At 39.0% G+C, this 12,815-nt stretch overlaps 1 protein-coding gene across 12 annotated transcripts in view; it reads right to left on the bottom strand.

Annotated features, from left to right (window-relative positions):
• The window catches only part of FRYL (FRY like transcription coactivator), a 389,109-nt gene that overhangs the window by 115,670 nt on the left and 260,624 nt on the right, over nucleotides 1–12,815 (bottom strand). For all 12 annotated transcript variants that reach the window (XM_075930454.1, XM_075930453.1, XM_075930452.1 and 9 more), the window contains 8 exons: nucleotides 12,596–12,720; nucleotides 11,493–11,550; nucleotides 8,443–8,534; nucleotides 4,955–5,127; nucleotides 4,311–4,471; nucleotides 3,598–3,708; nucleotides 2,641–2,795; nucleotides 1,778–1,877 (listed from right to left, as the gene is read on the bottom strand). In XM_075930454.1, the coding sequence (XP_075786569.1) occupies nucleotides 1,778–1,877; nucleotides 2,641–2,795; nucleotides 3,598–3,708; nucleotides 4,311–4,471; nucleotides 4,955–5,127; nucleotides 8,443–8,534; nucleotides 11,493–11,550; nucleotides 12,596–12,720 (975 nt within the window). The remainder of the gene's footprint in view (nucleotides 1–1,777; nucleotides 1,878–2,640; nucleotides 2,796–3,597; nucleotides 3,709–4,310; nucleotides 4,472–4,954; nucleotides 5,128–8,442; nucleotides 8,535–11,492; nucleotides 11,551–12,595; nucleotides 12,721–12,815) is intronic.

The raw sequence follows: 12,815 nt of genomic DNA, 5'->3' as shown, positions 1-12,815 counted from the left end.
CAAATAAAATACATCTATTTTCATGAACAAAACTGTCTTTATTTAACAAAACTGGAGGGGGGGGGGCGGGGAATGAAACTCTGATGAGACTGGGGAAAGGAGGCGGGAGAGGGGAGGGAGAAACCTGGAAGGAGGGCGCTGGAAGGGGGAAGCAAGGGAAAGAAGGGGGAGGGGAAACTCAGGGGTCTCTCCAGACCAACTTTATTTTCCTGAAAACCTGCTCCAGGGTTTGCATGTGGCCTTTGGTGGCCAGGCTGGCAGCTATCCTGCCATAGGCAGCCGCATTCCTTCATCTAGTGAAGAGATCATGGACATTGGGGGCATCCCTCCCAAACCTGAATAAGGTCCACGATCTCCACCCTGGACCAGGAAGGCGCCCGCCTTTTCTGGGCCCTGGCAGGCTCCTGGGAGTGGGCAGACTGCTCCTGGGGAGCAGTGGAGGGCTGACTGCCAGTTACTTACTGGCTCCTGTTTTGAGGCCACTGGGTCAGGGGCAGTGACTGCTGGCTGGGCTGTCAGGCTTGGAGCTGGCACAGGCACTGTGGCCAGAGTCAACCCCTTTAAGGGCTCCAGGGAGTGGGGAGGGAGAGGAGTGATCTTGCTTGAGGCTGGAGTGGCCAGTAGGGCACCCTGGGAAGGCTGGAGGCCCCCTCTTTCGATATAAGTGTCTACACCGCACTTATTTTGAAATAGCTATTTCGAATTTGGCGTTATTCCTCGTGGAATGAGGTTTACCAAATATCAAATAAGTGCTCCGCTATTTCAAATTAATTTCAAAATAGCGGTTTGGCTGTGTAGACACTAGTAAAGTTATTTCAAAATAACGGTTGTTATTTCGAAATAACTTTGCTGTGTAGACATACCTTATAAGTTTTCCAAAATGAAAGTGTAAATAATCCAGACTACTATTGCCATACAATTTTTCTATGACTAACAATTTCTACTTAGAAATAGTTGGGTTGAGTGCATTATCAGGGTTATGTAGGTTAGACTTGGAGTGGCAAAGGTACAGCACATGTTGGCACTGTTTTATTTTAGTTTGATTGATCTTAAGCACTGACATTTACATAGGAACTCAAAAGTGCACAGGCTTGGCCTAACTCTGCTCACATTAATGTCAACAATAAAATTCTCATTTAAATCAACAGGAATAGTGTTTAGACACACTTAAAAATCCCACTCATATGTGGGTTAGGGCAGGTGGCCATACAGATGTAGAAGTTAAAATAAGTTACCCTGCCTCCAATGTACTGCTGCCTTTCTAGAAGTTGGGACTGGAAGCACAGAGGTAAGTACATATTGATAATGTCCACACTACATTTTCCTCCAAGTAGATTGGTAAGGGGTAGGTAAAGCTTTGACCTGATATTAAAGGCCTGAAGCAAATTACTACCTTACTGCAGAGCGTGAGGTGCAGGGAAAGAATTGCACTTTTCCTGTGATAATCCTGCAAGGGCACTGCTATGCACCAGTCCTTTCATAGGGACAACTTGAAAACCTTTATCTAGCTTTTATTTTTTTTAAAGATGCAATGAAACAATGTGGTTCAGATCCCCAGCTAATGTAAATAGGTAGATAGCTCCCTCAAAGTCAATTTATCTGTGCTGATTCATAACATATAAGGGTCTGGCCCTAAATCTTTATTAAAATGCAACAAAAATAATGCACTCTGCATTTCACTGCTGAAAGCAAAGCTGAATATCATAAATATTTATGTTAAACATACAAGAGAATTTCTTAAACATAAAATGTTTTAAAATGAAATTTGTTCACAGACCTGTAATAGCTGCATAGCAACTTCATAGATAGCCCTAGCAGAATCAGCTGCTTTAAACAGTATCAGATTTAGAAGGATTACTGTATCACACTGGTAATCCCTACAGAAGAATATAAATATCAGTTAAACATTTTTAACTATATAAGCTATTTTAACTATAAATTAGCTAAACAAAGGTAAATTAATTTAGGTTAAGTATTGCATAGGATAGTATTCAATGCTCTGAAATGTTTAACATTGAAAACAATATGGAAAACACACTACATTTAAGGGAAAACCAAAAAATGATTATATGTAAAAACTGCAATTCAGGAATTTCACAGAACCAGAAGGGACCTTAAGAGGTTATTGAGTTCAGTCCCCTGTCCTCATGGCAGGACCAACCACTGTCTAGATCAGGGGTAGGCAATAATTTTTTGCTGGGGTCCACTTTAAAAATTTTTGAAGTGGCTTCAGGCCACACCGCCTCAAGCAGAAAGGGCAAGGCCAGGATACTATCCTGCTTTTCCACCCACGGACCATGATTGGTCTGGGGATGGGGGAGTGCCTTTGCCTTCTCCCTTTCCCTCCTCCCGCCCCCGAGGTTTCCCTTAAGTGCCCATGCCCCTGGCGGTGGAAGGAGATTTCATGTGCTCCTCTTTCTAAGCAATTTATTCCAGTGTTTAACCACCCTGACAATTAGGATGTTTTTCCTAACGTCCAGCCTAAACCTCCCTTGCTGCAATTTAAGCCCATTTCTTCTTGTCCTGTCCTCAGAGGCCAAGGAGAACAATTTTTCTCCCTCCGACTTGTAATGCCGTTTTGGAATAGTAAATTTGAAATAGTAAATTTGAAATAGGAAATTTAATATCACTCTTTTATACCTGTTCTGAAACACACTGGCTATGGCTTTAAAACAGCCAGCTGCTACCCGCCTGGAACCTGTGTAACACCGGTCCACAGCCCAATACATGAGGTTACTCTGGTCAGGGTTGAGCTCCAACAGCAGCATAACTGCCTCGCAACCTAACTGATGCACCTATAGTCCAAAAACAAACAGATTGAACAATTAAAGAAAACCAGCAAAAGGCAATGGTTTACAAACTAATTTTATTATGAACAAACTGATATTTTAAAACTAACAAGTTACATAAGCAAGATTTAATTTTTTAAAAATAAAAACCGTAAACCTTAAAAACAGTAATAGAAAAAGAGAGTTTGCGCTATTGCAGAATAAAACTGTGCAGTTTGGACCACGTGACTTCATAGTACCATTAATTTTACCTCCTTCTTCCAGACTTCTTCTACTGGTAAGATTCCCCTCCACAGCGACAGGGCCTGCGCATTACCCCTACCTAAGGAGGCCTGCATGCTCCCCCTAACCTCCACAAGGGTATGTGGAGATTTCCCATCCCGCTGTGAGGCTTCTATGGGGCCTAGCAATTACCCGCTCCCCCTCACCACTTCATCTGGAGTGTGAGGATTCCCTTTGTCTCCTGCCCTACGCCTCCTCATGGGGTTTGGGGATTCCCTTATCCCCTATCTATGCCACTTCACCGGGAGCCTGGGGATTCCCCTCCTTTCTTCCCCATCCCCAATGACTCCTCACAGGACCAGGCCTCCTTTCTGAAAAATTACCATCATTTACATAACACATTTTCCGTTTATTTCCGAACAAAACCTAACCAACCATTTCTTGAGTTAAACACATTACTTATTCTAGTAAGTAATAATACAGATTTAGAAGGTGCAAACTGATTCAGAATATTTGTGCCAATTTGACCTCAGGACTCTCAAATCACAAATGGTTAAGAGACATTTATTGGTGCTTACTATGTTACCTTTTTATCTTGTGAATCCAAAATATTATCCAGCCACTTGTACAAATAACCATCTGATGAGAGTCCTACGTTATCTGCAACAGGGCCACAACACAGTACAGCAGACATAGCCTTTAGAAAGTAATTGAAAAAACAACACGTTTGAATAATCAGATTGGGCTATCACGGTTATAGCTAACCGTTTACTATCAGAGAACTCAACTCAGACCACTGCCAGGAGTTAGGCCACAAAAAACTCTGTAAAACATCTGGCTCAATGAATGTCAGAACCGAATCCTACAGCTCTCAATTCCCACACAAGAGGATCTGTCTGTCCTGAAAAGTTTACAATTGTTCCATACGAGACAACTCATTAGTCTTGCTAGTGTCATACTGTAATGCACTCTTAAAAAGATGGATGATTTGAACAATCCTGAAATTCTCTCTCATTGAGCAACTGAGGGCAGATTAGAGCATGGGAAGCTTAACACTAATATCAACTTGTATTTTGCAGGATCATACTGAAACTACTGTAGTGGGAAGGGGACAGGAGAAATTCTGCTTAAAATGTAAAATTAATTAATCCAGGAATAATTTTGGGCTGAGAACATCTGCCTGTATCCGCCAGAAAAAGGAAAATTTCATGCTCGGACTAATGGCAAAGAAGTGCAAACTGGGAAAAATGTTTAAGGACAGTAAAGTTAATTTCTCAAATTCAGAAAGTGTTAAAATACCTTCAAAGCACAGTACTGGTGTCTGTTTATCTGCATGTTCCTATCACTGTATCTATCCAGAGGGGTAAACATGATGCTAAACGGACCTGCCCAGTGACTGAACAACATAAAGAGACTGTGACGTAGACTCTGCTGAGGAAAGACACTTCTTCTCTGGTGCACTGTAAGAAAAGCACATACAATGTTTGACCCACTTTTCCCTAAAGTTTCTGTAAACAAAATTTTATAAAAAGAAAAAAAACGCCAAAAGTCTCCAACTGAATTAGCAACAAGCACAGTACTATAAAGGCAAACTTCAACAGCATAACAGCTTATTAAGAAATAAGGTATATATATTCGCATGAATGTCACAGGTATGCAAAAACAGAAGCAATTATACAAGAGTTTAACAATTATTAGCCTGAAAAGAAATTTGTTCAAACTGAGCAATCAAGTCTTTTAATAAGAGGAGTTTAATTTTTAGATTTAAAAATACTATCAGTGATCACTTCTGAAAAGTTCACATTGTCAGTTTTAAATACCATTTACAGAAGCAAATTTATAACTTTAGGAAGAAAAACATTTTTACTATAAAGCAGAAAACAGTGTGTGTTTCTGGGTAATAAAATAAGTCATCAAAACCTAATAAAGTGTACTGAGCATACCTGGAACATTTTGAATGATATTTGCCACTAAGGCACTAAAATGGCATCGGATATCTTTCAGTGTGTCCGAGTCCTTTTCATTTTCTGCCTCCAGGAGTTGTCTAGTTAGATCGACATACTCTAATAAAGTGTTGTTGAGGGAATGTGTTTCATTATCAAGGCCACCACTTGCACTTAAAAATAAAATATTCAGAGCATTATGATTAGAGTCACACTATATATTTCTTAAAAGCTTCAAAGAATATAAAAAAAAATCAAGAATTTTTAAAAGACTTTTTACTAAACAGTAATTTTGTTGGAATTTGGTTGGAGGCCCTTTCTTGCCACATTTTTGTCATCTTAGCAAGAAAAACACTAATGAAACTGGACCCAATAACCAAGCCTTTGTAAATCAGAAACCTCTAAGACTACTACAGAATCATAATTTCTTGTAACCAAGATTATGTCTTAACTCCTTCCTATCCTTCTGCTCCCCAGAAAATGCTTTCTCGTTATAAATAAACAAGGTATGCACATAAAATAAATGTGGAAGAGTGTGTGTATAACAGAATACTTGTACTGGCATGATTTTTTTCTCTTTAAATGTATACAGTGATATGTTTACATCACAGAAGGCAGTCAAAGAAGCATGCCTTGCATTTGGAGCAGAAAATGGTTAACTTTGATAGTCCTCAGTTCCTTAAAGAGTTTGTTCCACAGACTCAGACTGGCAATGGGGAAAGTTCTTGACAGACTTGTCAACAACTATCCTCACCCTAGAGTTTACAAATGTTTTGGATATGTTTAACACAGGTCAGTGAGTACCCTGAAGATAAGGACTGAGACCTGAATATTATTCATATTCTATGGCAGGAGTGGGGAATCTAAGGCCCAGGGGCTGGATACAACCCAAAAAAGGTTCCCCACTCCTGTTCTATGGCAAGCACTGTAGAAAATGGAAGACAGATCTGATGTACTGGCAGTGGCCTATATTGCTGAGGAGATCCTCTACTAGCTGGTGGATTTACACTCTGGTATTCTGCATTGCTGTAGTGTGTTGTCCACCTGGGAGGGGACAAAAAAGTTTTATCACCAAAAGAATGCCTTGGCCCATGTGAATGGGACAGTCACTTAGCCACTCAGATGGTAGGTGTTACATAGCAACAGCATCTAAGAGTAAGTGCTTTGTGTTACTAAGGAATTCTACACTACAAACTGAATTCATCAACTGTGATTTATATCTTCATCAAAAGAGATCACACTGCACCTGAAAATTGTTCTACCACTGGCCATCCTACCCACTATCTTACTCAGATTCAGCTTCAACCAACTGCCCTTAATCAGTACAGATAACTAACAGTTATGCATGATAATATGATAAACATTTGTCACCATCATAACTGTGAAATAAAAATATTTCCCCTTTGAACAAGTGTTTCTGAAATGTTTAATACTGAACTTTTGCATATCTAATTGTACATGTTCACTTGCACTGGAAAACCTTTTATCATAATATGGTGGTGGCACCAGCCCAGACCACATAGTTGTCAAGGTTTATGCTGTGCAGAGGCTAGAGCATACAATAGCATAGTGTACAAAAGTTTAAGTCCAACCTCAGTTAAATTGTTTAGCAAGAGAGTTTCCCAAGGCCATAATTCTGCAGAGGCATCCACCCAAATGGTATACACTGTATGATTAGCATAGGTAGGAATCTTGAGGAAATAAGGTGCTACACAGATTTCTTTGCAGGATGGAAAGCAAAGTGTCTCTTATTTTACATAATATTTTATTGGACGAGCAAAAACTCTTCCACAAGAGAGCATCTACACTGTCATGTGCTTTTGCTCAAGAGATGTGCTTTTGTGCAAGAGCATCCATGGCAGTGTAGACGCTCTCTTCTGCAAGAAAGCTCTGATGGCCATTTTAACCAAGGGGCATCTTGCACAAGAAATTCATGTTGCCTGTCTACACTGCCCTCTTCTGGAAGAGCTCTTGCGCAAGAGGGCTTATTCCTCGTGGGGAGAGGAATAACTCTTCTGGAGGAAGCCCTGTTTTAAAACTATACTGTAAATTTACTTCTTGAAGAAGGCTCGTGCAGTGTAGACAGCCTGCAAGTTTTTGCAGAAGCACAGCTGTTCTTCTGCAAGAATCTTCCAGTGTAGACGTAGCTTAAGAATCAAAAGTCAAACTATTTGATATAAAGTTACACAATAACAATGGGAGATATATTCACCCTTTCACTTTTTAACTTCTCAATTCTCAAAATTTACAAGAGACTATTTATTACCAAAATTCTGCTTGATTTACAAATCTTAAAGGACGTCTATAAAAGTGATACCTTACATTTAGGACAGAATAACAAAAAATTATATTCCTATTTCACCTGACCCCAATGTCTTTTAAATTTCTTGGGAAGAGGAATGTTAAGTATTAATAGATCATGTTTTCTTCTTTTCACAAGATCCATTGTACGATTTCGAGATACTACTGCAGGAAGAGCCCTATTAGACTGTCTCCAGCTTGAGATCTGAACTGTAAAAGTAGCTCAAGGGCTTTACATTTGATGCTGTAGTTTAACTCATTCAATACTGACAAGGTCCTATACAAAAAAACCACACATGCAAATACATGCTTGTCTGTCACACATACATATCTTGTTAAAAATATAAGACTTTCCATGGCATTTCAAATAAAACAGAGTGGTCAGAAACTTAATAGGTGTAACTATCGATACAGATTAACATACCTTTTGGCTACGTCTAGACTGGCATGATTTTCCGCAAATGCTTTTAACGGAAAAGTTTTTCCTTTAAAAGCATTTGCGGAAAAGAGCGTCTAGATTGGCACTGACTCTTTTCCGCAAAATAACTTTTTGCGGAAAAGTGTCCATGCCAATCTAGACGCGGTTTTGCGCAAGAAAGCCCTGATCGCCATTTTTGCCATCGGGGCTTTTTTGCGCAAAATAGTTTTTAGTTGTCTACACTGGCCCTCTTGCGCAAAAACATTTCCAGAAAAGGCCTTTTGCCCGAACGGGAACGTCAAAGCATTTGCGCAAGAAGCACTGATTTCAGACAGTAGAACGTCAGTGCTTTTGCACAAAATCAAGTGGCTAGTGTAGGCAGCTGGCAAGTTTTTGCGCGAAAGCGACTGCTTTTGCGGAAAAACTTGCCAGTCTAGACGCAGCCATTATGTTTTTTAAAATAGAATTTACAAATTCCTAGCAGATTTTTGTTTGCTTTATTTGATCTTTAAAGGAAACATGGAAACAAGGTAAGATGTTGATTATTTTGTTACTATAATGAAATGTTATTGACATTGAAATCCTCTCAAGACTAATGAGGAATAATTCCTTATGAGAATTATTGTGTATTCTGCTGCTCTACAATTTTAAGTGATTGTTCTGTTGTACAATAAGGTGAAATAAATAAGGTGTATAAAGAAACTATTGCTTCTGAATTCAGACATTTATTAGGGCACTAAACAATGCCTTCTTATCACTCCATGCCTACCTGTGACTAATAACACCAGCATCTGCCAGCAGTTCAAATATTCGCACTAGCTGTACTCGTAAAATATCTCGACGCCTGCGTCGTTTCATATTCTGTTCAATGGAAAAATACAAAATTACAAGAAGTAGTTGAGTAAATTAAGGATAATATCAGTTTGGCCTACAGGGGCACTGAAACAGTCATGACTCCACCCATGTTAACACCACAACAGTTTTCATTAGTGAGTCACAGCCTTTTTTTGTTTCAACAGTTAACAGATTTACTGTACAATTTTAATGGACTAGATTATGGGTCACACACATTTCTTGTGTAACCTGTCAGACTTCCATGCAGAATACTATTTACTACTTTTACAGTATACAATGGAAAATTATTACTCCACAGTTTCAACTGTTATGTGAGAGTGATTCACCTATGGGTTTTTGTAATAAAATGCAATAAATAATTAGAGCAAAGTTTAAAAATACAAAAATAATGAGAATAGGAGAGTTTTGGTCTGATTTATTTTATATGCTTTTCAAATACCACTGTTTCTACAAAGCTTGAACTGAGAAAGGACAGGCTGGAGCAAGGGGTGGGAGAAAATGTTACCCTAACAAATAGTTTTAGGGTCACATTTCCTCTTCCCTCCCCACCCCACCCCCCACAACTAATCCATGGGACTATTTGTGGAATAAGATAAGAGAACAGAAGTTGGCCTTTAATAATGCTACAGGTAGAACACCTATGGTCTGGCACCTTTGGGACCTGATTGGTCCCAAACAAGGGAATTTGCTCGACCAGAGGAGAAACCCTGCTACTAGTTCTGCAGACCATCTTCCCTTCCTGCTGCTGGCCTCAGCCACCTCCGCTCGCATCCACTGGGCTGCTGTGGCCCTGGCAGCCCAGACGACCCTGGCCTGAACCCCACTATTGGAGATGCTGTGTCTCCAGCCCTGGCCCTGCTATCAGAGCTGCCACATCTCTGGCCCCGGCCCTACCACCTCAGTTGCCATATCCCCAACCCTGCTATTGAGGCTGCTGCAGTGCCTGCTGTACTACCAAGGCTCCAGCACTGGTCTCAGCCCCGTCAGGCTCCAAGCCATCAGCTCTCTTGCCACTGGGGCCCCAGCCAGGACTCCCTGGTCCAAGAATTCCCATGGTCCTGCCAGACCACAGATATTGCCAGATGAGGGAGACCCGATTTTGGGAGGTTCAACCTGTAATAACTGAAGAACTAGGCTCTGCCTCCCTTACTCACACTGGAAATACCATACTTTGTGTAAGTTCCATTTAAATCAATGGGTCAACTCAGCCAGCGTAGTGATGGCAGAATCCAGGTCTCAAATTGTAAACTCTTAAGGGAGCAGATGCATTTAATTTTGCTTCTTACTCACAAAAGATGTCAGATGAATATCAGAAAATACAAAACAAAATAAAATCAGAAGAAAAAGAAAAGAAGGAAAACAATTATCCATACTGTTTACCATTTGAGCCAAATGGTAACTTTAAATTCTAAATAGTATAGTCTTCTTATTCCAATGATGTACCAACTGAACTCAAACCATTGAGTTAAACATGAATATCAACACATGGATACATTTCTCTGAAATTAAATTTGACGCGTAATCTTCTGTAACATTATATTGCATCTGTACACTTCAGACCCCCATACTGATGAGCATAGGTACACATAGGGCTCTCAAATAATGCATCATGGCATATTGCTGTGTGACAGAATTTGAAACATAGGGCACATCTAAACTATATTCCTCTTTCAAAAGAGGAATGTAAATGAGACAAATCAAAACTGCAAATGAAGCACATATTTAAATATCCTGTGCTTCGTTTGCATATTCGCATCTTAGCGCTTTTCGAAAAACCTTTTCTCGAAAGTGAAAGCGCAGTCTAGACGGGTTTTTCCTTGAAAGAACCCCGTCTAGACTGTGTTTTCACTTTCGAAAAACACTTTTTCGAAAAAGTGCTCGGACACGAATATGCAAATGAAGTGTGGGATATTTAAATCCATACTTCATTTGCACTTTTGATTTTCCTCATTTACATTCCTCTTTTGAAAGAGAAATGTAGTCTAGACATAGCCTTAATGTATGCTTCTATCAGCTGTACTTAATATAAAATTCAATGCAATGATCACAAGCAAAACAGTTATTATCTAAGGTACCTATCAATTGTCTTTTACTTTATATCTGTATAGCACCTATCACACTGGTGTCTTGATCTTTATTAAGGACTTCACATGTTATCAAAAAAACAACACATTGTTTTATGTCATCTTATTTTTCTTTGAACATACAGACATACAGACTCACTGTGAATTAACAACTCTTTTTTGGTTCCTCATTTCCAGGGCTCACCAAGCGGCGGCGAGCCCTGCTCGCCAGCTGCGCGGTTCTGTGAGCTGCGCATGCGCAAATCGCGCTGCACATGTGCAGATCGCATAGCGCCGGCTATGCCGGCTTGTAATCTACTCGCCACGGGCAAATAGATTACATGATTTGTTGAGCCCTGCTCATTTCAATGTGTACACCATGTATACCGGTGATATGCTATGTATCAGAGAAGCCTTTCTGATCGGACTGAAAGGGGTCAGGTAAGTTAATGTTTTCTCCAAAAAGCCATATTGTTCTTGCTCCTATGGACAATGCACTATAAGCCTCTCTGATTGATGGGATGCCACCAATACAACATTCTGAGCAGGTGCAAACAGACTGCATTAGGTCTGGATATCAGGACATAAAAAATAAAGGTGGAAAAATATTTTAAATGATTAGCTATTACTACAAAAATTATTATGGCAAGAGGGGCTTTCAGTTTTACATAGTTTTAAAGTTAAGGGGATGACAATTATATTATTTTATTTATTTTTAACTTCTATGCAAGTCACCACAAAAGAAATAAAAAATGTTTAGACAATGTTAGTTATTTATTTCAACTACATTATTGTATTTAGCCATAGCCATCAAAGAACAGATAGTAATATTTCTCGATTATGTTTCTGGAAAAGTATCTATAAAATAATGCTGAGCACAAATAAAAATAGTCTTAATTACCTCTGGCCTTCTTTCAAGTGCTTCCTTAATTATAGGATGTAATTCCTCTATTAGTTCCCTAGATAAAAATGATAGATCAATCACTGAATTAGTAGCGAAGATGCAAAATGTCTTACAAAAATGAATGTTTTAAACATACATTAAAAATGAAAATATATCAAGTTTTGCTTTCATTGACAGTGACTTTATTAAACAAATATTTAAAAGAGAAGATACCAACTTTCCTAATATTCAAGATACAACATCAATCTCACCTTTCCTAATATTCAAGACACAATGTCAATCTCACCTTTCTCCAAATAATTTTATAACTGAATCTTGAGCATGCTACATACCCCAACAGTCTCCAGACGCCTGCTAACCCTGACTGACTAAGACAAACTAAATTAACTAAGACAAAGGAGAACTATTTACAATAAACCTGAACTGGAAGCAGGAATGCTAGAAAAGTTGTACACTGGAAGTGTTCTGTCTCAGAACATGAGCAGTAGAAAGGAATATCACTCCTCATACCTTTGGTTTGGAGCACAAGAAAGTGCAGGTGCAGACAAATGGACACTGCTAGTAAAAATATTCCAGCCTCAGGTAGATGGAGCACATTCATACATTGAATGAAATATGCATATGGATTATCACTCAAAGAAGAAGGGACTGTTTTGTTAATTTACCCGGAGTATTTTTTGGATGCTCATAATTTATTAATGTAAATTTAAATAACTGTTTAGATTGCAGAGAGCATTATGTATTAATGGTTTACCATTTAAATATAAAAAACAAACACAAATATCACAGAAGGAACAGTGAACTAGAGGGCTATGTGACCGAGACGAGGAAATGTAATGACCTAAACCAAAACTACAGGAATGACTAAAGACTGATCTTGAAAACTAGTGTGATTTGGATTTCAAGCATAGTCTGCGTATCTGTTATTTTAGCATCTAGCAACTTTTGTCACACTGCTAACTGCTTAGAAAGAGGATCTATTCATGCCTGTTTTCAAGCACGTTGGATACTACGTTATGTGTGATTTTTAAAAGTTAAAGTCAGAATTCAGAATAACTTATTGATCAATTATCAATAAATGACCAAACAACAAAAATTACCTAAAAGCTCCTGGGTTGGTCCTACCAAGTCCCAGCACAAGGGATTCTGTAATTTCCATACTCTCAGAGCGCATCATTGGAACTATGTGCTTAAACAGTGATGAAGGGGATGGACTGCCAATAATCTGGAACAAGAAAACAGAATATTTTTTCTAGAAAGTAGTAGTTTCCAGCTAGTATTATTTAAAAAAGTGTAATATTATTTTAAATTATTTCCAAA

Source organism: Pelodiscus sinensis, chromosome 5 (genome assembly GCF_049634645.1).
Source record: "Pelodiscus sinensis isolate JC-2024 chromosome 5, ASM4963464v1, whole genome shotgun sequence".
Taxonomy (NCBI): Eukaryota; Metazoa; Chordata; order Testudines; family Trionychidae; genus Pelodiscus; species Pelodiscus sinensis.
The sequence above is the reverse complement of the archived record's forward strand: the minus strand, read 5'-3'. Positions and strand labels throughout refer to the sequence as shown.